We start from the raw sequence: 23,524 nt of genomic DNA, 5'->3' as shown, positions 1-23,524 counted from the left end.
CTAGTCTGTAAACACTATTGGGAAAAAATGTTTCATAAATATTTTGTGTAATATGCAGTTTTCAAAGTGACATTGTACTACATTTTGGGCCAGAATATTAAGTTTGAACAGCAAAAATAGAATTTAATAGTTTTCCCAGAAATAGTATTATGATACATAACAATTGCGACACATAGCAAAAAATTACAATGTACATAAGTAATCTTATGTAAAAGGGGCTTTGCTTGAGTTGGTGCAAGTGAGTCATTTCCGTATTGGGAATGGGGAGCAGAGGTAGTAATCTTGCCCTTGAGTAGTGGACCCAGGAAAGTCCAGAAGCAGATGGTGGGTGCAGAAGATACTGTGCAGGCCCTGGTGTGAACACCGCTGAGTAGTACCATGGAGGAACGTCTACCTCACAGAATGATGTTGCTGATTTTTTTTTCTTTGCTTGCTTTTTTAGGATGTGGAACAAAAGAAGAGTGGAAACTACTTTTTCTTGGATGATTAGACTGAATCTGAGAATATTGATAAGCCATTATTAAAAGAAACATTTACTAGGATTTTTGTCATATAAAACTTGAATCAGGTTTTATGCCCACATACTCTGGAGCTTGAAGTATAATTTACTTAATGTAACATCAAAAGCCAGTTGTGTTGTAAGTTGCAGCCTGAACACAGAAAATACTACTTTTCTGTTCTTGAAGAAAAGGCCCTTTTGTGCATGATATTCTAAAATGGAGACATTTCAAGCTATACAAATTACCTCCAAGTTTTCATGATGTGTGGGAATATTTTTCAATTAGGTGTATTATAGTCACGTACCAAGTGCTGACCAGTGTTGCCCCATTTTTAAACTCTTGAAAAAGGTTTCTGTACTTACCTGGTTTGCCAAGTATGCCAGTATAATGAAAACTGCCCTTATTTTAAAAGCCAGTGGAAGAGTCCACTGATGAGATTTGATAAACATCAGGATTATATTTATTTGTTCTCAGTCTTAGCACTGTATTATCAGTATATGGTTTCCAAGGAAGATGATCTTAACTACCAAAACACCATGTTCAAAACTAGGTATTTGTTACTTGTCTGTAATGCTTTTTGGTGCTTTTGAACATCATTAGCAAAAATCATTTCAATTCCCTTCCTCCTAAAAAAAAAAAAAAAACCCTAACTTTACTCCGAGTTTTTGAGTTTTTGCATACTATAATAGATTCTATATTCTGTAATTATTCACAAGATAACATTTTTTAAACATGCATTTATATAATCACCCATCAAGATTTAGGAAAAAGCATTTGTAAAGAATGTTTGCGTCCCTTAAAACTGTAGACTCAAGACTTGAACAATGGTGCCTAAGCATCTATGTATTTTTTAAACTTTCACAGATTTTTCTGATGGGCAGCCAAGATTGTAAACCACTTCACTAAAGGCAACATTAATGCAAGAGTCCCCGGATAGCAATACAAAGTATCCCTTGATACCAAATATATTCATTTTTGTTTGGATATAGAGCACACTTTTTTTTTTTTTTGGAGTTCTAAAAACTCATCCAAATTTGAGTTCCTGAATTTTAACAGCAGGATAATAACCTATAGACTAAAACCACTTTCATTTGTACTTCTGACTAATGCATTGAACCAGAATTAACTTATCTAAATAAATTATTGGGGCAAGCAAACTAGGGAGGAAAATTAGAAAGCATTTGACAAAACTTTTTAGAGGTCCTTGAAATAATGGAAGCCTTGACTAATATGCAGACAATGGCTAGGAATATGGTTTAACTGGACCCCATTGGGCCTTCTAAGAAAAATAATTTATGTAATTCATAAATGTTTGTTGTGAAAAATTCAAATATACAGAAGTGGAATAAAAAGTGATCTCCCTTTATTATACTCCCAAAGGTTACCAGTGTTTGAATTTAATTATATTATTTCATGCTTTTTTCTGTGCACTTATCTAAGTGTGAATATGTATAGGGTTTGTTTTGTAAATAAATGGGATTACACTAAAATAATGCCTATTTTTAAGGATAGGTTAAATTTGTGAATGATTATTTCAGATATATTGAATAAAATAAGACAAAAGTTATTTTTATTTACCGATTCCGTATTCTGTCCTAAATAAAATACTTAGGATATAACAGCACAATTCTTTATACTTATTGCTAATGACAGAATATGTATTAATTATAAGGAAATATTTTTCATGTAAATGAGATCTTCAAAATATGGATTTAAGTGTTAAAGTTTTATATAACAATAGAAAGGCCTACAGTTGGTAATACAAAAAAAAGATTTATCTATAAAATCAGTATTACATGTTTCATCAATGCAGGTGTTAACTATGAAAAAGAATGAGACTGCTCCGTATGTCCTGATTGGGAAAAATACTAAGAAAAAGCAAAGTGCAACACAGTTTTATAGAGTACAGTACCATTATGTGAAAATATACAAAATATTAAATTATATGAAGGAATACTCAACAGATTGGGAAAGAATGTCATTAAATAGGGGAGAAAAGGAGACATTTAAACACAGTACCTTTTGAATTTTGTATCTTGCACATACAGCTTTAAAAATCGTTTATTAGCAATTATCCATATTTATTGTTTTTACTTGGTGTACAGCTGTCTTTTTTTTTTTCATTTTGGTGGGGATGAGGATTGGCATTTAACTGATGCCCAGGATTGAGCACAATGGCACAATCAGAGCTCACTGCAGTCTCTACCTCCCGGGCTCAGGCAATCCTCCCACCTCAACACCCTGAGTAGTTGGGACTGTGGGTACATGCCACCATGCCCAGCTTTTTACATTTTCTGGCAGGGGTTTCACTGTGTGCTGGTCTTGAACTGGGCTAGGAGAACCTCCATCCTCAGCCTCCCAAGTGCTAGACTTAGAGAGGTGATGCATATATGGGAAATACAAAGAAAGCCACAAAAATGCTAATTTGGCATCAAACACTGCACACAGCCAGCAGCCCTCTCCCTGATTTTCTAATGAAAACGACTGAAAATCAAACTTATTTTCTGTTGCTTGCAACCTTTGGCTCCTAGGCTGATGTCTAATTTTGCTTCCAAAGGTTTCCCACTTTCCTATGCCTGATGACCCAAGTGTATTACTAGCGAGGAACCATCCTTCCTGGACCCCAAGCTTAATGTAACATTTTCAGTGGCCTTTTTTTTTTCCTTTAAAAACCTCAAACCCAGACCAAGCAGCTCTGTAGAGTTTTACTATTATTGGCCTTGTCACTAGAGCCATCCTGGCTTTAATGTAAATGTCAGTTCCAGCTCTCAACCTTGAGGTACCTAAGTATAGGTTTCCTCCATCAACAGTCTGCTCCTAGGTTATAGTTTCAGACTATTTGTTTTGAAAGTACCTTGTAAAATCACAAAGAACTTAAAATGCTTCAACTAATTTAGAAAAGTAAATTACAGGAAGGAAGCAACAAGTTGCAGAAGTGTTTCTCTAAGTAGGTAAACAAGCAGTAATTTTCTACTTAATATGAAGGTAGTTAGTCCAAAGCTAAAGTTCTCATTTTTAAAAAGCTACTCTTAACAGTTTTAAAAGAATATGCAGCTTTAAGAAATTATTGAATTTTCAAAGTATTTAGATATACTTGATAGCTGTGTTCTCGAGACATTCAATTTACCTCATTTTCCTCGGATTATTGAATACTAACTGCAAACAACTATACAAGACCATTTATAATTCTGCACATTCCCACTTAATCATTTAGTAACTACAGCAAAAAGAGCATTACTAGCTGTAAAATTACTTAGAGCTAGGCTCAAATCCAAGTTCACCATAGTTGCATGACCTAAGGCAAAATAACTTTATGTTAATGTGAGTTTCATTATGTATATAAAGTAGGGAAAATAACTGCCAGCCCCATACATTCTTTCATTTTTAGCTGCATATACTAGAATTTTCTGGCTAGAAAAACCATGATAACCACCTCTTACTGTAAAGTTTTCCTAAAATTCCTCTAAGACTTGGTTAACCCTGGAACCAAAGAATCACAGCAGAATCAAGACAAAATTTAATATATGCACACAGTTTTATATATAATGCAGCATCACACCATGTAGGGCATTTACTCTTATTTTATACATTCAGATATGTTTGGAACACTTCTTAAGGCTACAAAACAGAACATAGAAAAATAAACAGGAATATATTCAACACTTACAAAAAGGGATATGATAAAGAATATAAAGTACTATTTTCCTTTCAACACTTCAAAAGATATGTATACTTTTTTTTACAAGTAACATCACAAATGATCACATCTTCACATGCTTTTAAGTATTATTTGTACTCAGTGTAAGGCTAATATTTTTCATACATAAATTTTCTTCTAAGCTCTGTAACAATGCAATTTTTAATCCATTCAAGTAGATTCAACCCCAAAGTTGCTGCCTCCCAGCATTAAGACATGCACCCAACCCTCTTCTAAGATTTTCTAAAACTTGTATTTCAGGGGGAAAAATTTGTTTAAAAAAAAAAAACCCCAATTAATGAGTGAGTAAATGGCTGACACTAGTAGCAAAACCTTAGTTCTTTGAAATTGACATACTGGAAGTGAGCCATTATTAAGATTTTAAACAAAAACAAAAGCATTTAGACATACACGAAGCAAAATACAGTAAACAGAAATAGTGTAGCCAAATATACATTCTCTTCAGCTACACTAGAATGGACCTTGCTTAGTACCCTTAAGTGAAAGACAGTTTACCTCATACAAAAATGAAGGTAAAACAAATGAGGCAAAAATAAATATTGCTAGTATCTAGGATGGCTGAATGTTTCCTAAACCAGAAATGGTTAGAAAGGAACTTTATTGCACCAAGTCAATCATAAGCAAGTTTGCAGTTCACAGGCATTTTAACTCAACCTTGAGTCACAAAGGAAACAACACACTGCAAGAAGACATAGTCTGGACCAAATAAGCTGTATGAGCATTGTGATTTGGGAAAACCTACTTCTGCCAGGTACAAGGCAGGATCTGACCTTAAGTCTGCCAAGAACATGAACTTGTGGGTTACCAGCACACAGCACGAAGACTATACAGATGCCAGCATCCTGCTGCCAAGGAGCACACGGCAAGAGTTAGAGAATTATCTGAGAGGAAATGATCTTGAGGAGACATACATACAATATACTAAAAGGAAAGGGGGCTGGAATCAGGTTCAGCCAAAGCACCTAACTAAAACAAAAAGAACAGGTGAGCTTTGGTCAGTCTAAACATTTGTTCTTCAAAATGTATATAAGAAGTTTCATAATTTCCAAGTCAAAACACAAGTGGTTCTCAGTTCTCTACTTTTGCTTCTATTCTCTTACACAGAAATACTACACCTTATGTCAACATATAGTATGACACACAGCTAAAATGAAGGAGGACAAAAACTTGCTTGGCCTTAGTGTGACCTCAGCATAAGGCAAAATCCCCTGGACTAAAACATTAAAAAAAAAAAAAAGAAAGAAAGAAACTAAAGGAAAAAGAAAAAAAAACTGACCTGCATGCAAAGACTGATGATTTTAGAACTATCAAAAGTCAGTTCTTTTATTCCAGAGGTCACTGAGAGAAGTACCATCTGCTAAAATTCTCTTTCAGCACTGTTTCCATCATGGCCTGGAGGTGAGGCCTGGGAAACAGGAAGCAAATCAGTGTTTCCTTCAGGAGCTGTTACTCCATTGAGGTAAGACAGAGTGATAGTGAAGAAATGAATAGTATTCTTTCCTATCCGATTTCTAAACATTTCAGAAAACTGAGATCAAACGCCAGTCAAAAAAAACAAAAACACTGGAAACAGCAATTTCTTTTGGACTCCTGAGATCAAACTTATATTGAACCTTCAAATCTGGCATTAATATCAAAATGTGATTTTCACTGAAATTATCAGGTAAGCTAATCCTACGTTTAAAAACACAAGGGCTGAAAGTAGAGGACCCTCTCATCTTCTTGTTCCATAATTCAGCCCCTGATTTAAGAAAAGAAGAATGGCTCAAGCAGGACCCCCAAGAACTGTCCTGCTTGGAAGGTGACAACAAACCCCTTTCGCCGGGCGCTCTCAACATTTTTCAACACAACCACTCTAGTATACAGATTCTTACCTAGCACCATCGTAATAAAGTGTCATCTTCCAAAGTGCTCCCTAAAATCCTATATTACAAAATATCTAGATGCTAATCATTACTCAAATCAGCAGTTACACAGACAGCACAGAGGTAAATAACCATCATTACAGTACAGTGGAGAGTCACTGAGCCCAGCTGGCATCCAAGCATTCCTATGGGTTATCAAAGAACCCAAAAGACTCATCTGCTTCAGTTTGTCAAATTCAAGTGAATTGTATTTGTTTTTAAAGTAACCTGCTTCAAATAAAAGAAAGTAAGCCACCACACCCATTTTTGGCTAGGTATATTACATATGACATGCAAAGAGAAATTACTACTGTTATTTGCATAGCACTCAAACTTCCTGATCAAAAGGTAATCTCAACATTTTTAAAAGGGTAGCTTTTCACATTGGTGTGTACAGATAATATAAGCGACAATTATTTTTACAAAGTAACACAGGTGAATGAATACTGTGTTAATTCAGGGAGTCCAATCTCCAAATGGGAACAGGGTGCAACATGCACAGGGAACCGCTAGTGTAATACTGCAAGGACTGGAAGGAAGCAGGATCAAAGACATGTACCTAAAGGTAACCAGCTACGAAATGCAAAGCAAAACCATTTTCTAGCAGCATCCTCTAGAAAATAACTAGAAGTCACAATCATTTTTTGTACAATAGTTCCAGCCATGACAAGTTGACATGCAAATGTGAAGTGATATACAACCAGTGGTGCAAGGAGAAAAACGAAACATAGTAACTCTCTATAGAAACCTGTCAAGCTAAAAATTTTTAACGTTTCTTCTCACAAAATATTTAGAATCTGTCAGTGCATTAGTGTTAAAGTGGCATTAAAAAACTTCTGCAGTTCTAACAGATGCAGATTATTTTCAAAATGCATAGCATCTACATTTCATTCGAGTAGGCACCATGATATTTACACCAGTGCTAAGAATTCTTGGTGGAAACAGCCATTTCATTGGATTTCCTACTATTCCTTAAACATCTCCTTATATGTGAGCTCAAGTTCAACAAATACTCACCAAAATTCAAAAATATACCCTATGAATATTAAAAGAACTATATACAACATTTCTAAGACACAGGTTAATAGGCTGCCTTATGTGTAATATTAAAGAGAAGACATTATTCAAGTTTGACAGATATTGAGATGAAAGGCCTTTGGGTTGGAAGCATTTTAAAAGACAACAGTGTTTTAGGCTGAGAATTGTTTGAGCCCAGTTTATGACTAAGGCATTGCATAATAAAATATACATTTCTATTTGGTGCAATGTTATGTTTGGAATCTATAGTGTGTCAAATGGTATATTTTGTCACTTTAGTAAACACTATAAAGCACACATTTCCAACGTATGAAATCAAACTTATATAAGGGAAAAAAACCAAACACTAAATCTATAATGTTTTATATTAAGCTGTTTATAAAAAATACTTTAACAAACTTATCTTCTACTTTTTATGGGGGCAGTCACCTGATAAATAAATCAAACAGATCTGAATGAAGAAAACCGGCAATGCCAGGAATTCACCTGCCCCCTTGAACTCACGCCCAAAATCTCTTGTCCAGTACGGAAGTGAAGGGGGCGGGAGGGAGAATGTTCCAATTTGGGTTTTTATTTCAACGTCTTTTTTTAAAGCCTTCAGAAACATTCTACCTAACAAAGAGTTTCCGCTTGAAAACACTCTAGCAACCACCATCAAGTGTGTTGTCCCCGGTGGCCATCTCCCATTCCTGATCTCCTCCTATCTCCCCTGTAAGGTCGTCCTCTGATGTTGCGGTGGTACTGATAACCTTCCTCCCGGCTTCTGCTTGGCTGCCCTTTCCAGGACTCCTCACCCCTCACATGCTGATATCCACCTCTACCAGAATAGCCCCAATCGCTTTTGTACTTCCTGCCTCCATAAGTCTGGTTATAGAACTGCTTGGATCTACCACTTCTCAAAATATTAGACACTTCATTTTCATCTTCTGAACTCTCTTCTTTTGGTCTTTGCACTCTGCTATCCACAGAGTTGGCCCCAGGGCTGACCACATCAGCAGTAGTCTTAGGATCTTTCATCTTTTCTGGTTTTTCTTTCAGACTCTGAAGGGTCCTTTTAGGCTCAGGTTCCACAGGCACCGTTTCTCTCTCTCTGTTTAGAATCTGTGTGGGAGGATGCGCCTTCCCCTCTGCTAGAGGAGGGACAGACGCTGGCGCAAGGTCTGCCTTTTGCGTCTGGGAGGACTGCTCCGCCCGGCCTTCACGCTTACTGCTCACGCTTGCTTCTGTGAGTGAATGTGTGCCTTCACCCCTGGCTCCTGGAAACTCATCTACGGCTGAAACTGGACCACATTCTTTAGAGAGATCCAGATTTTCCAGGGACAGATCCAATTCTCCTTTCTCATCAGAGGGCAGGACAATATTCTGCCTCATGACTGGATTTTCTATGAATCCCTGAAAAGGGTATCCATACCAAACATGGGGAAAGAAAGGAGGTGCAATAGGAACCGGGCCTAAGAATGGATTGGGTCCGAAGGACGGCTGTGGGAACATATTCTTGCCACTTAGTGATTCTTCATAATCAGCATGAAGAAGCTGCCCAGGGTTCTCAGATTCAATATCAGCTGGGTAAGACAACTGTCCATGACTTTCAGACACCTGAGATGGAGGGATAACCAGAGGTGAAGAAAATGTCGGCGGTCCAATCTCTGGCTGTGGTATTTGGCCATTAACACTGGCCTCAGTCTGCATAGGAAAGTGGGCATCAGTACAGGTGCAATCACTTTCATTCTGAGCAGAAGGAGCTTCCTGGAACCAAGGATTATGAGGATACACAGGGACAGGGACCTTTGGGTACATCCTGCAGGCTGCCATGTAGGCCTGGTGCAGAGGGTACAGGTAAGAATGTGGGGCCCACATTGGACAACTGTATGCCTAAAAGAGACAAAAAAAAAAAAATTAAAATAAAAAGGGAAGTAAAAAAAGAGATTTGGGTGGTCAGTTACCTGAAAGTACTGGGCTCAAGATAAATTTCTCATGCTTACAAAGATCATACAATATGCAATCTACAAGCCCAAATACTAGATCACTGTGATATTCAACTTGAAAAGGAATTACAAAGTCAGGTCACTGCATTAAGACTCCACTGCTTGCTTCTATCCTAAAACCAATCCAAAGTGCTGATATAGAGGTTGAGGGGAGACATCACCTTGATCGGTGGCTGCTGAACTAGACCTGGTTCTACCACTAACTCCCTGTGTGAGACCCCATGTCAGCCAGTTAATTTGTACCTGTTCTACCAGGAAAATGCTGGTACAGGAGATGATCTCCATCATTAGGATTCTATAATTCTATGAGCCCACAGAACATTCCAGCTGTAAGAACTAAATTAGACCTCTAATCAGAGAAGAATGATGCAGAGAATGAAATACTCCAAATCCTTCCTTTGCAAGAGTTCACCCAAAAACCAAAATATAAAGAAAATATAAAGAAAATATAACCAGCTAATTAGCTAACCAATGAGATAAAGCCAACTAAATATAAAACTAGGAAATGAATACAGTAGATGGTGAAATTAATAAGTCTTTTATGAAAATGATCGGCAGGCTGGGGTAGGAGATACTTCATTTCATATTTTAACTGTCTAAGCCAGGCACAGCGGCTCATGCCGGTAATCCCAGCACTTTGGGAGGCTGAGGTGAGAGGAATGCCTGAGCCCACGGGTTCAAGACCAGCCTGGGCAACAAATTAGTTGGGTGTGGTTGAAACAGAAGGATCGCTTGAACTTGAACTCAGCAGGTAGAGGCTGCAGTGGCTGTGAGAATGCCATGCACTCCAGCCTGGGTGACAGAGTGAGACTCTGACTCAAAAAAAGAAAAAAAAAAAAACTGTCTAGAACCCCAAGAATCCAGGACAGGAGAAAACCTAGCACTGAGAAGGATACAGAGTTCTCTATCCTCTCTAAGAAAGCCATTTATGGATTGACTCTTGGTAAAGAAACTCTGCTGTGCTAGTGAACAATCACACCCTCTTACACAGGACTTTCATATTATTTCCTTTGATCTTTTCAACAATTGAGGCAGGTAAAGAATACTGCCCCATTCCATAAATGAACAAAGTGAGGCTCAGTTATGCTAAATGGCTTGTTCAGGGATATGTAGCCAAAAGGCAATGGAGAATTTCAACCCCAGATTTATATCTAATTAATTCCCCAGTGAGGGCATTTCCACAAGGCTGCTCAGAGACATGACCATTTCTTGAATATATTCACAGGGTTAAACCATTGTCAATAATGAGAAAAAGCAAGTAAAACTGGAGCTTCTGCCACTACCAAATCCAAACTGTACAGTACTAAAAATGCTGGTTCTTAAAATAAGATTTAGTAAACCGTAGGTTACTAACTGACAGGATAAGAGTTAACACTATTAGCCGGGCTCGGTGGCTCAGCCTGTAATCCCATGCCTTTGGGAGGCTGAGGTGAGTGAATTGCCTGAGCCCGCGGGTTCAAGACCTGCCTGGGCAACTTGGCGAGACCTCATCTCTACAATAAATCAAAAATTAGCCAGGCGTGGTAGCGCACGCCTGTAGTTCCAGCTACTCAGAAGGCTGAGGCCGAAGGATCACTGGAGCCCAGCAGGGCGAGGCTGCGGTGACTAGGAGTGGCCACTGTACTCCAGTCTGGGCGACAGGAGTGAGACTCCAACTCAAAAAAAACAGTTAACACTATTTAAATAGTAATAATTTAAAACAATTAAATAACTTTAAAATGATAAAATGGCATAATACCTTCACGCCAAGATTGAAGAAGAATCGAAGAATGTTCTTATCTGAAATTAAAATAATCACCTAAATTATATATTCACAAAGCTTTTTTTCATCTTTAATCAACATACAGTTCTAAAAACAATTTTACCAACTAGAACTGTTTTCTCTAGCTTATGGTATAAAACAGATAAAAACTGTAATAAACAACAACAAAAAGCTGTTAATATAGGGTAATTCTTTTGTCAATATTAGCATTAAATCCCAAAATGGCTTGAGAATTTTATCTAATTAAAACTGAATCTAGGTAAAAGAAAGGTGCTCACTGTATTTCTTTCTCAACTTTTCTGTAAGGTTTAAAAATTATAAACTGAAAGTGTTAGGGAGAATGATAAAATCAACATAAACCTAACTTAATTTAATAACATGATTAATAGAATAATATTAGCTCAGGTATTCCTTTGCTATTCATCAGTTACCCATAGACTTGAACATCAAACTACTGACTAATAAAACAAAATAATCTCATAAATCCAGGTAAAGAGCACATAGGCAGTTACTGCATTACTCTTTCAGATTTATAGATACAAAATTTTGCTAAGTAACAGCAAAGGTGGCAGTGGCAAGTTCCTTAAAAATAAAGGAGACTGCAAATTTTGAAATAATTTATTTAACAAAAATAAGACAAATATTCAGTATACTACCTATTAACAGTCACTACATTTATATTCACTTTTCCCCATAATCTCTCCATTGATGAAGTAATATATGTAGTTCCAAAAACCAGACCAGTGTTGAGAAAACTCAGTAATGTTTAAGTATCTAGTTAGTGAAATTATTAAGATGTTAGCTGAGAATGAATAAAAGACACCAGGGAGATACAATTACTAAGCATACAAAAGACATTTTCTAGTACATTTTCTAATAAAGCTGAAACAGGAGTAAATAACTAACAGCCAAACCTCTGCTGTCCTTCCCAAGTAAGTCTACCCTTCAGTTAGGTACTAAGAAGCCAAACCTCTGACCTCTACTTAACATCTCTTTTTTCCTCACTAAGTCTGTTTGTACCTGATTAATCAAACCATCTGTAATTTGAAAAGGGGCTCACCTTTAGGCAGGTCCTCCCCAGTCTGACACAGTGAGTAAGGTGGTACGATGGCTCGATCTCCCTTTTCATTACAAGGAAACCCAGGATAGAGTGGGTCTTGGTAAAGGCTCAACGTCTGAGGCAAAGGCATCAAGGGCTGGTTGACTGCTTGTATTGACACGGGAACAGGAGAGGGTGTCAAATGAGCTTGGGATACAGCAGAATCAGGTCCAGTGGTCAGAGTCTGTGTCACTGACAAGATGGGAATCTGAGCAGGAACACCTAACAAAAGAGAAGAAAAGCAATCAAAAATGACTAAAAGGTGAAAATAATTCTCCTCTACAAGTATGTTTGCATTAAATTCTAAAATACAGTGCCGCATTACTGATATAGCTGATCAAATGTGTACTGTTAAGCAATTTAAAGAAGTACTTGTTTATATCAACCAAGGATCGTCCTGGACACAGAGGAAATGGCCCAGGAAACACGCTTTGCGTCAACGTCCTCTAACCGCGGCTCTTACAAATGTATAAGAAAATAGTAAGGTCACTGAGCAACCAAAGTAACCAGCTCAAACATCACACTCCTGGAATTATGAGGGCATAACTCATAAAGATACCACCCAAAGCTAGGCGCTGTGGCTCACACCTATAATCCCAGCACTTTGGGAGGCAAAGGTGGCAAGGATAGTCTGAGGCTAGGAGTTTGAGATCTGATGAATACCACCCAAATGAACCTGGTCATTCCATGTTGGAAGCAGAGCAGAATAACACAGAGAGCCCTGTGAGGCTCCAAACATCTAACCCTGCTATGAGGCTAAGCTCCCACTCAACAATTTGAAGTCTCTGACTTGAAAGGCTTTTGTTGGTTGGCTGGATGAATTTTCTAAATTCTTCACTAACCTGTTGGTCCAAAAGTTGTAGGTTCACTTGGCCAGGCTGGCACAGTGGCTGGTAAAGAAGGCACCGCAGGAGTTAGATGTACCTCTGGAGAAACCAGAAGGGGAGCTGGGTTTGACAAAGACACATGTTCTGCTGGCTTCTTCAAGAAGGGGATGGAAGACAGAAAAAGTCAAGAGTTCATTTAGTGTATACACTAATTCTAGCCACCAGATGTACCTTGAGTTGCCTATCTTTTATGCAACTTAAGTATAAATGGTCCATACAGTCTTCGAAATGAAAGAAAACAATCAAGGTAGTTAAAAATATTAAACAAATTTGACCCTAACCAAGGGTTTTACCTACCAAAAGTCATTGAAGTCACTAGCAGAGTTAGATATAACACAATGCTTCTAAAGCAAGTAAGCAAAATCTTTGAAATCATCTTGAAATTAACGAGTTATTGAGAAAAGTTCGTCACACAGACATACCATTTAACTATATGCTCTATTACCAATACGAAGGATGTTTGCTGTAATTAAAATTTAATTTTCTCTACTCCCATATCAGACTAAGAACCAAAATGTTTGCTAGAACACAGACTCCATCATGAAATTTGTAAACGGATGGTATTGCTTTTTAAATGTATAATTTTCAAATCTCTTCTATTAGTAATTCTATCCCATTTATGAAAAATTGTTAATGATACAGAAAATTATTTTTAAAAATTTGAAATAAACAAAAATTCATAGTTTCTCTTTAAAAATCTAATTTTCAAACCAACTCACCCACCAACACAGGTAAAAGCAAGTTACCAAATATAAATGTATTCAAAATCAAGTCAGAAGACTGGCTTCCATGTCCAGAAAATGGTGATTATAAAAATAACATTCTGGAATAACCAACATCAAAACAAATTAAAGAAAAATCATAACCACACCCAAATAGCAATGCTAGAATAGATTATTCCATTTTCCATATAGATGGTTTCTGTTTCTAAATAATCCTATATACAGAGCAAAGAAACTCAAAGAATGGCGCCTTCCATGTCAAATGCAACAGTGAACTTACTTGTTCAGCAGGAGAGGAGCACTCTAATTTCTTTGACTTTGATGGTGATGAAACTGTTGCACATTTATCATTGTTAATATTCTTTGGAAGTAAAAAAGAAGCAAGATGTTATATTTCAGAGACCCACATTCTGGTAAAAGGAAATTGTGGTTTCCTTTTATAATTCACCCGACCTGCCTGTGACTGAACCCTCACACAACTGAGTTTTTATTCCAATCATACCTGGCCTTCAACTGGTAGGTTAACTTTACTCACACATCTTTATCCCAACCAAATACTGGGCAATTTTTAATGAGGATGTGGCTTCAAAAAGTCTGGTCCTCTTCCTTAAAAATATCAGTCTAATGCAGGGTGTGGTGGCTTATGCCTATAACCCAGTATTTTAGGAGGCAGAAGCAAGAGGATTGCCTGAGCCCACGGGTTCAAGACCAGCCTGGACAACTTGGTGAGACCTCATCTCTACAGTAAGTCAAAAAAGTTAGCTAGGTTTGGTAACGTGAGCCTGTAGTTCCAGCTACTTGGAAGGCTGAGGCGGAAGGATCACCTGAGCTCAGCAGGTCGAGATTGTGGTGGCCATGAGCATGCCACTGTACTCTAGCCTGGGCGAAAGAGTGAGACCCCGACTCAAAAAAATAATAGTAATAATATATCGATCTACAGAGTGATGGAGAGCAAAAGCTACTTTCCAGCAATTCACATAGGGCACCCTAATGTACCTTGAAGAAATGGTTCTAATTGTGAGAGACTTCCCAATCGCCATTATTTTGTCCCTGCTTTTTTACTTTCCTAGTACATAGCTATAAAAGATGTTGAAATCATTCCCACCGTCCTTCCTTACACTTCTTCCCACAATACTATCACAGTGTTAAAGAAAAATAAAAGAAGCAATTAATGTTTAAAACTTTTACCTCCAATGTGCTTGGCTCAGGTTTTTTATCCAAGTGACTATGTCCATGGAGAGAGTCTGTAACAGACCAAAATTAAAAAGACAGAATAAGCCATCAGTCAGGTTTGAATACAGAATAACAAAATATAAAAATAAAGCCAAAAGTTACTATTTGAACTGCGTTTAGTCAGTGAAAAACATATTTTTTAAAATATCATTTAACAAGCTCGAGCTTAAGTCAGTTTCTCTTCAACAATCAGATATGTGACATTAAATCGCTTAACAACTTAAAAATATATGACTTTAAACCAGTCATCTAAACCGATCTTTAGCATCTGCTTTCAGTGAAATGATTTACCTCTGTCTTTTCGTTCTTCTGTATCTATTCTCCGCCTGCTTCCTTTCCGATCGCTTCCATGTGATGATTTTCTCTGGATGCATGGGTTGCTACTCTGAGAAGTTGAATGACTGACTGATGAGCTCTTTAAAGTGAACGAAACCCAATATTTTATGTTTAAGATTTACTCACATATATATGAACAAAAGTCCTGTAATTACTTTTACTCGTCACACTTCTAAAAATCTCAAAATTCACAGACCTTTATATATGTATGTATTTATTTATTGATAGACATAGGGTCTTGCATGTTGCCTAAGCAGGTCCCAAACTTCTGGTATCCAGTTATCCTCCCACCTCAGTCTCCCAAAGTGCTGGGATTACAGTTGTAAGCCACTGTTTCTGGCTAGTTCTTTATTTTTATACTTCCTTTTTTTGTTGTGATTTATAAAATAGAGTTGGGGTTTTGCTACGTTGCCCAGGCTGGTTTTGAAAACTCCTGGGCTCAAGCAATCCTCCTGGCTTGGTCTCCCAAAGTGCTGGAATTATAGGTATGCACCATTGTGCCTGGCCCAATTTTTATACTTCTGAAACTACAAGACAGAATCTAGGGTCCATAGTTCATTATATCCTCTAGACTAATAGTCTTATTACTGAATCAAAGGGATGAGGCATTTAGACGTCAAACTAAGTTAGCAGACTTCTTCATAGCCCCATTTCAGGAAGCCACTTGACTAAACCTTCACCTTGCATCCTACATTCTTTACAAAAACAACAGCATCTTCAGTATCAACCTTCAAAAAAAGCCATTGTGGAGCCATAATCCTCTGTCTAGGGGGAAAAAACTACGTACAAATTAGCAGATACAGCGCACGATGATTCTCATTGAAATGCTTACTGTCAGCCAACCACTTAAGCTCTGCATGAGATTAGGGAATGGAGTAAGTTATATTTTTAAGCTAAATTATCATCGAAGGTTCCAGGTTCTTGTTTTAGCACTCTTTAAAAATAAATGTTTCACACAGCTAAAAAGAGAATCTCAGATTTTCTAGCAAGAATTTTCTAGGAGACAAACTTGAGTCACTATCAAATCCAATATTGGATCAAACGCAGTCCAAAAATGAGTATGAAGACCCCATTTTTAATAACAAAAAGATTTCACAATCTAGTCCTACATTATAGTAGTTGTACTTTTACAATTCGCTAACAGAAAAAAAATGCAAAAAAGGGTAAGTACAAGCTTAACTAGTTTGTAGTTGTTTATTCTATAAACATGAAGGAAAAATTACACATATAACATGAGGGATAGATGTTCAGCACCCAAACAATGCCTATTCACATATGAATTTGGGCACCTGTTATTTCCAATAATTCCCAAATTCCAATCCCTGTGGCCAGATTGAACTGCTATTCCAGATCAGTTGTCTGCAACTGAATTCCTGGGACCTCTAAAGAATTCCAGAGTCCAGAAGGCAGACTTGGGAGTGTAAGGTTTTAATATTTTATACTGGTATGCTGGGTAGCTTCCCATAATATTCCCTTTTGTCTGTTTAATCTACTATTAAGAAAAGTACCCATTTGGGAACAACTCAACCAAAACTTAAAAGACCAAGGGCAAAGGGTTCCCAGTCACGAGAATGAATTAGTTACCCCTGCCCTGTGAGTCAACAAACCCACCTTTCAGGATACATACTTCATTTTACAAGAGAACAGTTTTCCCTCCTGACTCCCCGAGTTAAGAAACCTGAAGGCAGTGAATATTTTTCATTAGAGAAGCCTCCATCACAACCCAGTGTCTGACACACAAAGGAAGGACAAAGCCACAGGATGACATGTGCCACCACCTCAAACAGCACCTACCCTGAAAGACAGCTCTCATTGTCAATATCAGGTCCTGTGTTCAATAAACAATGAAAAGCATTTCCTGATCTTACCCACATACCTTGTAGTAAATTAACTAAATTGTGAACTACACATTACTTTTGCTAGCAAATTAAACTTTTGGTTCAAAAAAAATATTAAACACCACAAGTGCGCCATTTGTCACCAGCTTCTTAATAGTAGCCCTAGACCTCTTATACCTCAGGAAAAATGTGAAAAGGAGGAAGAATTACATGACCTCTAAGGTGCCTTTTAGTTTAAAAATCATTAGTCTGCCATTAGAAACTGTGGTTTAATATAAAAACTGTATTAAGAGAGACTTCTAAAACAAGAACTCTTTTTATACATACGGAAAGAGCTGGGAAAGCCTGTTCATCTCTGTTCTGAATCTCATAGAGTAAGCGAGATTCTTCTATAGCTTGCTTCTCTCTGCGCTCTTCTGGGGAAAGGCCGAAATAGTTAGATTCTCGACTTGTGTGATCAAAATCCTCAACTCTCTCACGATCAGGTTTTCTGTCAAATAAAACATTCTTGTCAGAAAAAAAAAGACAATGTATTGAACATCTAAAATAAAATGACCTATTTTGCAATAATTACATAAGGCTACCTTGCAGGGTCAAGAAGACAAACTTACAATGGGAAGGAAAAGGAAAAGAAAAAAACACATTTCCAAATGATACAGAAATGACTGAAGTTTTTCCCTTTTAACCAGAGAGAAAATGTTAAGTACTATACAAATTCGCTACGTCACGCCAATATTTTCATCATAACTCACTCTCAAAACAAGGGGGAAGTTGTTAGTTTAGATGTCAAAGGCATTCTAGCTTTCTGTTCTAAGTAAAGGGTGAATGGTCGAATGAGACACCGTTTTTCCCACTTGCTAAGGGAGATGAAGAATTGGGAAAAGAAAAACTAAAATGTGCCACACTAGACACTAGCTACAAATAAGACTGCTGTCATTTCAAGAGAACTTGGGTTAAAAATGATGATAAGAAATTCACAAAAGAGTTTAGTAACCTGGGTTCAAGACCAGCCTGGGCAACATGGCAAGACCTTGTCTCTACAATCAAAAAAATCAGCAGGGCGAGGTGATGGCCACCTGTAGTTCCAGCTACTTGGAAGACTGAAGCAGAAGGATAGCCTGAGCCCAGCAGGTTGAGGCTACGGTGGCTGTGAGCACGCCACTGCCCTCTAGCCTGGGTGACAGAGTGAGACTCCGACTCCCCTCCCAAAAAAAGAGTTTAGTAACTTGTACTGTGCAACCCTGATGTTTTTATATGGCTTCTAACTATTAAAAGCAACATGAATACTATTTCTACCATTTCCAGAAGAGAGAAATGAAAATCCAAAACTATAGGAAAAATGTTGTTTGTCACAGTACAGAGATATTGTCTTCCTAAGAAGAGTGGGAGAAACACTGATCCCATCTGATTTATCTTTACCTCTGAAATATAATGGCCACTTCATATCCTTGGAGAGCCCACTTGCAATCACACTCTAATTCCAAAAGGATGGCTGTCAACTCCAATGGTATTGGTGAAAAAAAGCAGGCAAACAAATTTGAACCATCACAATCTTAGATCAGTCCTTCTCAAACCTCAGTGGTAAAAGACAACTCAGCAAGTGTAAGATGGCTCTGGAAAATTACCACCACCTTACCACCATCTCCTACCATCCAAAAAAATGATCACTACCATACGTTTTCATCTTATCCTCACCTACCACATGGAGAGAAGCAACTATTTTCTATCTTTACCTAGCTTGCAGAGAGGCATTCAGAACCAGTATTTCTTGCATTTCCATATTAACACATATGGCCATCCTGCTTATTTTTTTTTGGTTATATTTGTTTTGTTTTCTCCAAAGGAAGAGACAATATTAATGAGGAAAAAGTGAAGAGAGGCCATGAATTTCTCATAACCAGTATTACAGTTTTTGGTTCTTCAAAACTGATGTGTTGAATATTAAAAATAAAGTTAAGATGAACTTTAATAGGCTTAAATCAATTGGACTGTTAGCTATAAAATTAAACCTTATTTTAAATATTTAATGGACAGTTTTAAAATTTAATACGCTAGTAAAATTCACTCGCACACACATAACACAGAAGGTATACTAACCTACGACTAACTGCAAATATCGCTAGGTTCCTATGTAATTTGTAACACTGTCAAAAAAATCACCATCTATACATTACCCGCTACCTTGTCACATATGAGGGGGAACTCCCAAAAAAACCAGAAAAGATTTATTTAAAATGTTGTATTATTCTTACATGTTCAAACATCAGTCACCTTCAAAGTACTCTTCGTTTGTTGCAAGACACCTACTGAGACACTTTCCCCACTGCTCAAGAGTTCTTTAGCTCATCAATTTTGATGCCTTTTAGTGATTCTGCAGTTTTTTGTTTCATCTCTTCCACATCAGCAAAATGTTTCCCTTTGAGGACTTTTTTCATCCAGGGAAACATAAAAGAGTTGCTTGGGGTGAGAATGGGTGAAGAGGGAGGGTGAGGTGTGGGTGTCATGCAATTTTTGGTCAAAAATTGCTGAACACTCAGCATGATGTGGGCAGGTGCATCGTCATGGTGGAAGTAGTCGTCACAACTTGGGATGTTTCTTCCGCAAATTATGACACAACCTTTTTCAAAACTTCCAGATAAAAACTCTGTTTGACTGTTTGATCCAGAGGAACAAATTCCAAGTGTACCACAAGGGGCCTGCTTCTAAAAGATAATTCTGGTTTCTTTTGGGCCCCCCTAATGCATCAAGTGTTTTTATAAAGCAAGTAATAGATAACTAACATATAAAAGAAAAAACAATACTAATAAGATACAGATATGCTTCTCTACAGCAGAATATTAAAAGTACTATTGATTAAAAGTATTGTTGATATATGACATCTGTCTAAGCATTTTACCAATTCATAAAAAATCAAGAGTCACCACCAAAAACACTGGATATAAATGCAGTTTCTGACCAACAACTTTGCTTAAATTATTCATTTTGTAGTCTACATGCATTTTCTTTTTTAATCTTTAAATTACTAAAGAGTACCCTTGTGTTTAAGGGAAAAAGAATGCTTCTTTTCTAGTCTACCAAAAAATGAGAATTACATAAACAAACAACTAATTCCTGCCTATGACTATTCATTCTATAGTTATTTTATATTTTTAGGATTCCAAAGTTAATATTCAAAATGTTAATATCTTAGATACATTTAATGCATTGGGTAAGCTACCACCAGGTGCTAGCAGAGCTTGGTCCATGTCCAAACAACAAACTCCAGCAACAACTAGTTGACTAGTGGCACAAATTCTGTTTGAGAGGTAACCCTCTGTGGGTCCACAAATTCTTGTGTTTGCAGTGAGCAACCTTGAGGGATGAGGCACGTTTTCCCTCCAAATGATGTTTATCATTCGTTCTCATTAGAACATCAGAGAAATTAGGTTATGACTATACATGTCTTTCTTACACATATACAAAAATTCCCTGGAGGGATACACAAGTCTGTTAATACTGGATGCCTCTGCAGAAGCAAACTAGATCAATGGGAAGAAACGAATAGGAAGGAGACTTTCCATAGAATTAAAAACCTGCTAAGATTTCTGAATTTTAAACAATATCAACTAATTTCCCATCCTAAATAACTTTTTAAATGAAAAATGTAATGGATTAAAACCATTAGTATTTGTTATGAGCTGAATTAATTGTATTTTCCAAAAAGATATATTCAAGTAATCTACCCCTGGTACCTGTGCGTGAGACTTTCTTCAGAAGTAGAATGTTTTCAGAAATGTTTTCAGATTTAATCAAGTTAAGATGGGGTCATACTGGAACAGCGGAGGCCGTAATCTGATGACTAGTGGCCTTATCAGAAAAGACATGGACACATGGGGAAAACAGCCATATGATGATAGAAGCATAAACTGGAATGACACAGCTACAACTCAAGGAACCAAGAATCGCAGTAAACCCTAGAAGTAGGAGAGGCATGAAACAGAGACTCCCCTAGAGACTTCAGAAAGAGCACAGCTCTGGTGGCAACTTGATTTCTGGTTTCTCAGTTCCAAAACTGTGAAAAGATTTCTATCATTTTAAGCTGACCAGTTTGTGATACCTTGCTACAACAGCCTCAAGAAACTAATACAGTATTGATAAATGTCAAAGAAGCTACAACTCTGTCTCGAAGATGCTACAAAAAACATCTTTAATGACAGAACGTTAAGTGCATTCCCAAGAAAGTTGCCCAAATGCTAGAAATAAAGGAACTAAAGACCTGAGGCTAGCAAGCACAAAAGCTAATGCTACAACTCTTCAGGCAAATAAGAAGGCACTAGATGGGAAAGACATCGGTCATAGTGGCCTAGGAAAGTCCCAGCACCCACAGGAGACATGATCATGTTTACATGATGAGAACAGTCTTAAATTAAGAGACATCCTCTCAAATAAAGTTCCTCCAAAGGGTTGTAAAGTACTCAGCAGACAGGACTAGGGAAAAATTAAGTCACATAGCACAAGAATCATGACTTTGAAGTTTATCTATCTCTAGGTATTTAGTCAGAATGCTGACATCCATAATTGACCTAAAGTTTGTAGCTCCATTCAGTATTAAAGATATCACGACAAATAAAACTCATCAGAACAAAGTAAACTAATAATTTTGATCGATTTACGTTCCAGCACAAACGGGAGCATCCTCACCTTCCAAGGAATTAGGATTGCAACTTAAAATCCAGTTGTTGTTGTTTTTTTGAGTTGGAGTCTCACTCTGCCACCCAGGCTAAAGTGCAGTGGCATGCTCACAGCCATCCTAGCATCGACCTGCTGGGCTCAGGTGATCCTTCTGCCTCAGTCTTCCAAGTAGCCAGAACTACAGGTGCATGCTACCACACCCGGCTAATTTTTTGATTTATTGTAGAGATGAGGTCTCACCAAGTTGCCCAGGCTGTTCTCAAACCCGTGGGCTCAGGCAATCTCACCTCAGTCTCCCAAAGTGCTGGGATTACAGGCTTGAGTCACCACACCTGGCCTTAAATCCAGTATTTAATCATATTGCAGGTCATCAGAAAACTACTAAGTGCCAGAATAAGATCTGGCTATAAAATCTCCCAAATCATTTGAAAAATCTATTCAAAAGTAAAGGAATCCTTCTATCACTGTTCTTTGCTTATGAATTATAAGAACCGAAATCCTCACGTGGTATTTTATCAACAATACTTTTAATAGTATGATATAGACACGCATATGAGTAAAAAGATGTAACTATCAGAATACACATAATGTAGCAAATACAACAAACGCATCTCACTTGATTTCTACTTCTCTTGCATTCATGAAGGTTACCTTATAATCTGTGAGGGTGTCCTGCTAAGATTTTTGTGCTCACTGGAGGATTTCTGAGACTGTGACCCTGAAGAATGACTAGAGAATGAGTGTTGTCTTACTCCCGAAGGCTGCTGCAGTCGAGGAGGTAGTGCTGATGGGGCTTTTGTTGGCTTGCTTGAATTCTTTGGCCCTCTGTAATCCATGTCTGTGACAAGAACCCAAAAATACCTCACAATCTTCCTATTATAAACAATCCCAAGTACCATCATCCCTATCCCAAAAAAATGATGACTTGCTATGCTCCTACCAGAATGGAAATTTTGTCCAGAAGTGGAAGGTTTTTTCATCTTCTTCCCGGACACTGTGTTCCAGCTTTCTTGAGGAGCTGCTTTGAGGTTCTTTGATACATGCCTTCAAAAGGAAGAAAAAGACTTGTAATAACTTAAAATACTCCTAGTATGTGCAATTAAACAAATATTCTATATATTTTATTTTCAACTTATTTTGAATTTGAAGCTTGAGTTTTTACATTAAAAACAAATAAGTACAAACAGGATTTAGCAATCTAGATATATTTATTCTAATCAAAGACATAAATCAAAAGCATATTTTCTAACTTAAAAAGAATCACAATCTTAGCAATCTAAGCAATCTTAATCACAATCTAAGCAAAAGACTAAATAAGAAATGACCTAATCTGTTAGACATGATAATGGTACTGTAGTTAAGGTGGACAGGAAGGTCCTTATACTCTTTTAGAATTCTTTAAGTATCTACTGGCGACATGGTATGATATCTGAATTGCCTTCAAAATATGCCAATTTCCTTCTCATTAAAAAAAAAAAGAATTAGAAAGAATAGATGAGAAAAGATTGCCGAAAGCTGGAGTTCACTTTACTATTCTCCTTATATTTGTGTATGTTTAAAATGTTCCACAGTAAAGTTTAAAGGTGTGAATTACTAGTTTTTCTCTAATAAAGGCAGCAGTAACTAAAACAAAAGGTGCCCTAAAATAACACTGAATTAAAGCAAGTTAATAATATTTTACTATTCCATTTGACCAACATTACTGAATACTAACTACATGCAATGCAACATGGAATGAAATTAGAAGTGAATCCCTGTTCTCCAAAGGACTTACAATCTAGTCAATTTCCCAAATTTCCTTTGTGAACAATGGCACATTTAGTACTTTTCT

The 23,524-nt window shown here is 37.2% G+C and overlaps 2 protein-coding genes across 3 annotated transcripts in view; one reads left to right on the top strand and one right to left on the bottom strand.

Moving 5' to 3' along the window:
- Positions 1-2,076, top strand: part of ABCE1 (ATP binding cassette subfamily E member 1) — a 33,059-nt gene extending 30,983 nt beyond the window's left edge. For both annotated transcript variants that reach the window (XM_021719280.1, XM_008071516.1), the window contains exon 18: positions 443-2,076. In XM_021719280.1, coding sequence (XP_021574955.1) covers positions 443-490 — 48 coding nt within the window. In that variant the 3' untranslated portion in view covers positions 491-2,076. The remainder of the gene's footprint in view (positions 1-442) is intronic.
- A 1,932-nt stretch (positions 2,077-4,008) lies between these two features.
- OTUD4 (OTU deubiquitinase 4) overlaps positions 4,009-23,524 on the bottom strand; it is a 44,941-nt gene continuing 25,425 nt past the window's right edge. Inside the window, exons 12-21 of the mRNA XM_008071515.2 lie at positions 22,634-22,737; positions 22,345-22,531; positions 17,350-17,512; positions 15,140-15,263; positions 14,804-14,859; positions 13,896-13,976; positions 12,849-12,987; positions 11,968-12,228; positions 10,884-10,924; positions 4,009-9,032 (exon numbers count right to left, since the gene is read on the bottom strand). Of these exons, the coding sequence (XP_008069706.1) occupies positions 7,815-9,032; positions 10,884-10,924; positions 11,968-12,228; positions 12,849-12,987; positions 13,896-13,976; positions 14,804-14,859; positions 15,140-15,263; positions 17,350-17,512; positions 22,345-22,531; positions 22,634-22,737 (2,374 nt within the window). The 3' untranslated portion in view covers positions 4,009-7,814. The remainder of the gene's footprint in view (positions 9,033-10,883; positions 10,925-11,967; positions 12,229-12,848; positions 12,988-13,895; positions 13,977-14,803; positions 14,860-15,139; positions 15,264-17,349; positions 17,513-22,344; positions 22,532-22,633; positions 22,738-23,524) is intronic.

The sequence above is a fragment of the Carlito syrichta genome, unplaced genomic scaffold (assembly GCF_000164805.1).
Source record: "Carlito syrichta isolate Samal-C Ts95f unplaced genomic scaffold, Tarsius_syrichta-2.0.1 Scaffold314352, whole genome shotgun sequence".
Classification (NCBI taxonomy): domain Eukaryota; kingdom Metazoa; phylum Chordata; class Mammalia; order Primates; family Tarsiidae; genus Carlito; species Carlito syrichta.
Note: the sequence above shows the minus strand (reverse complement) of the source record. Positions and strands in the feature narration are given on the sequence as shown.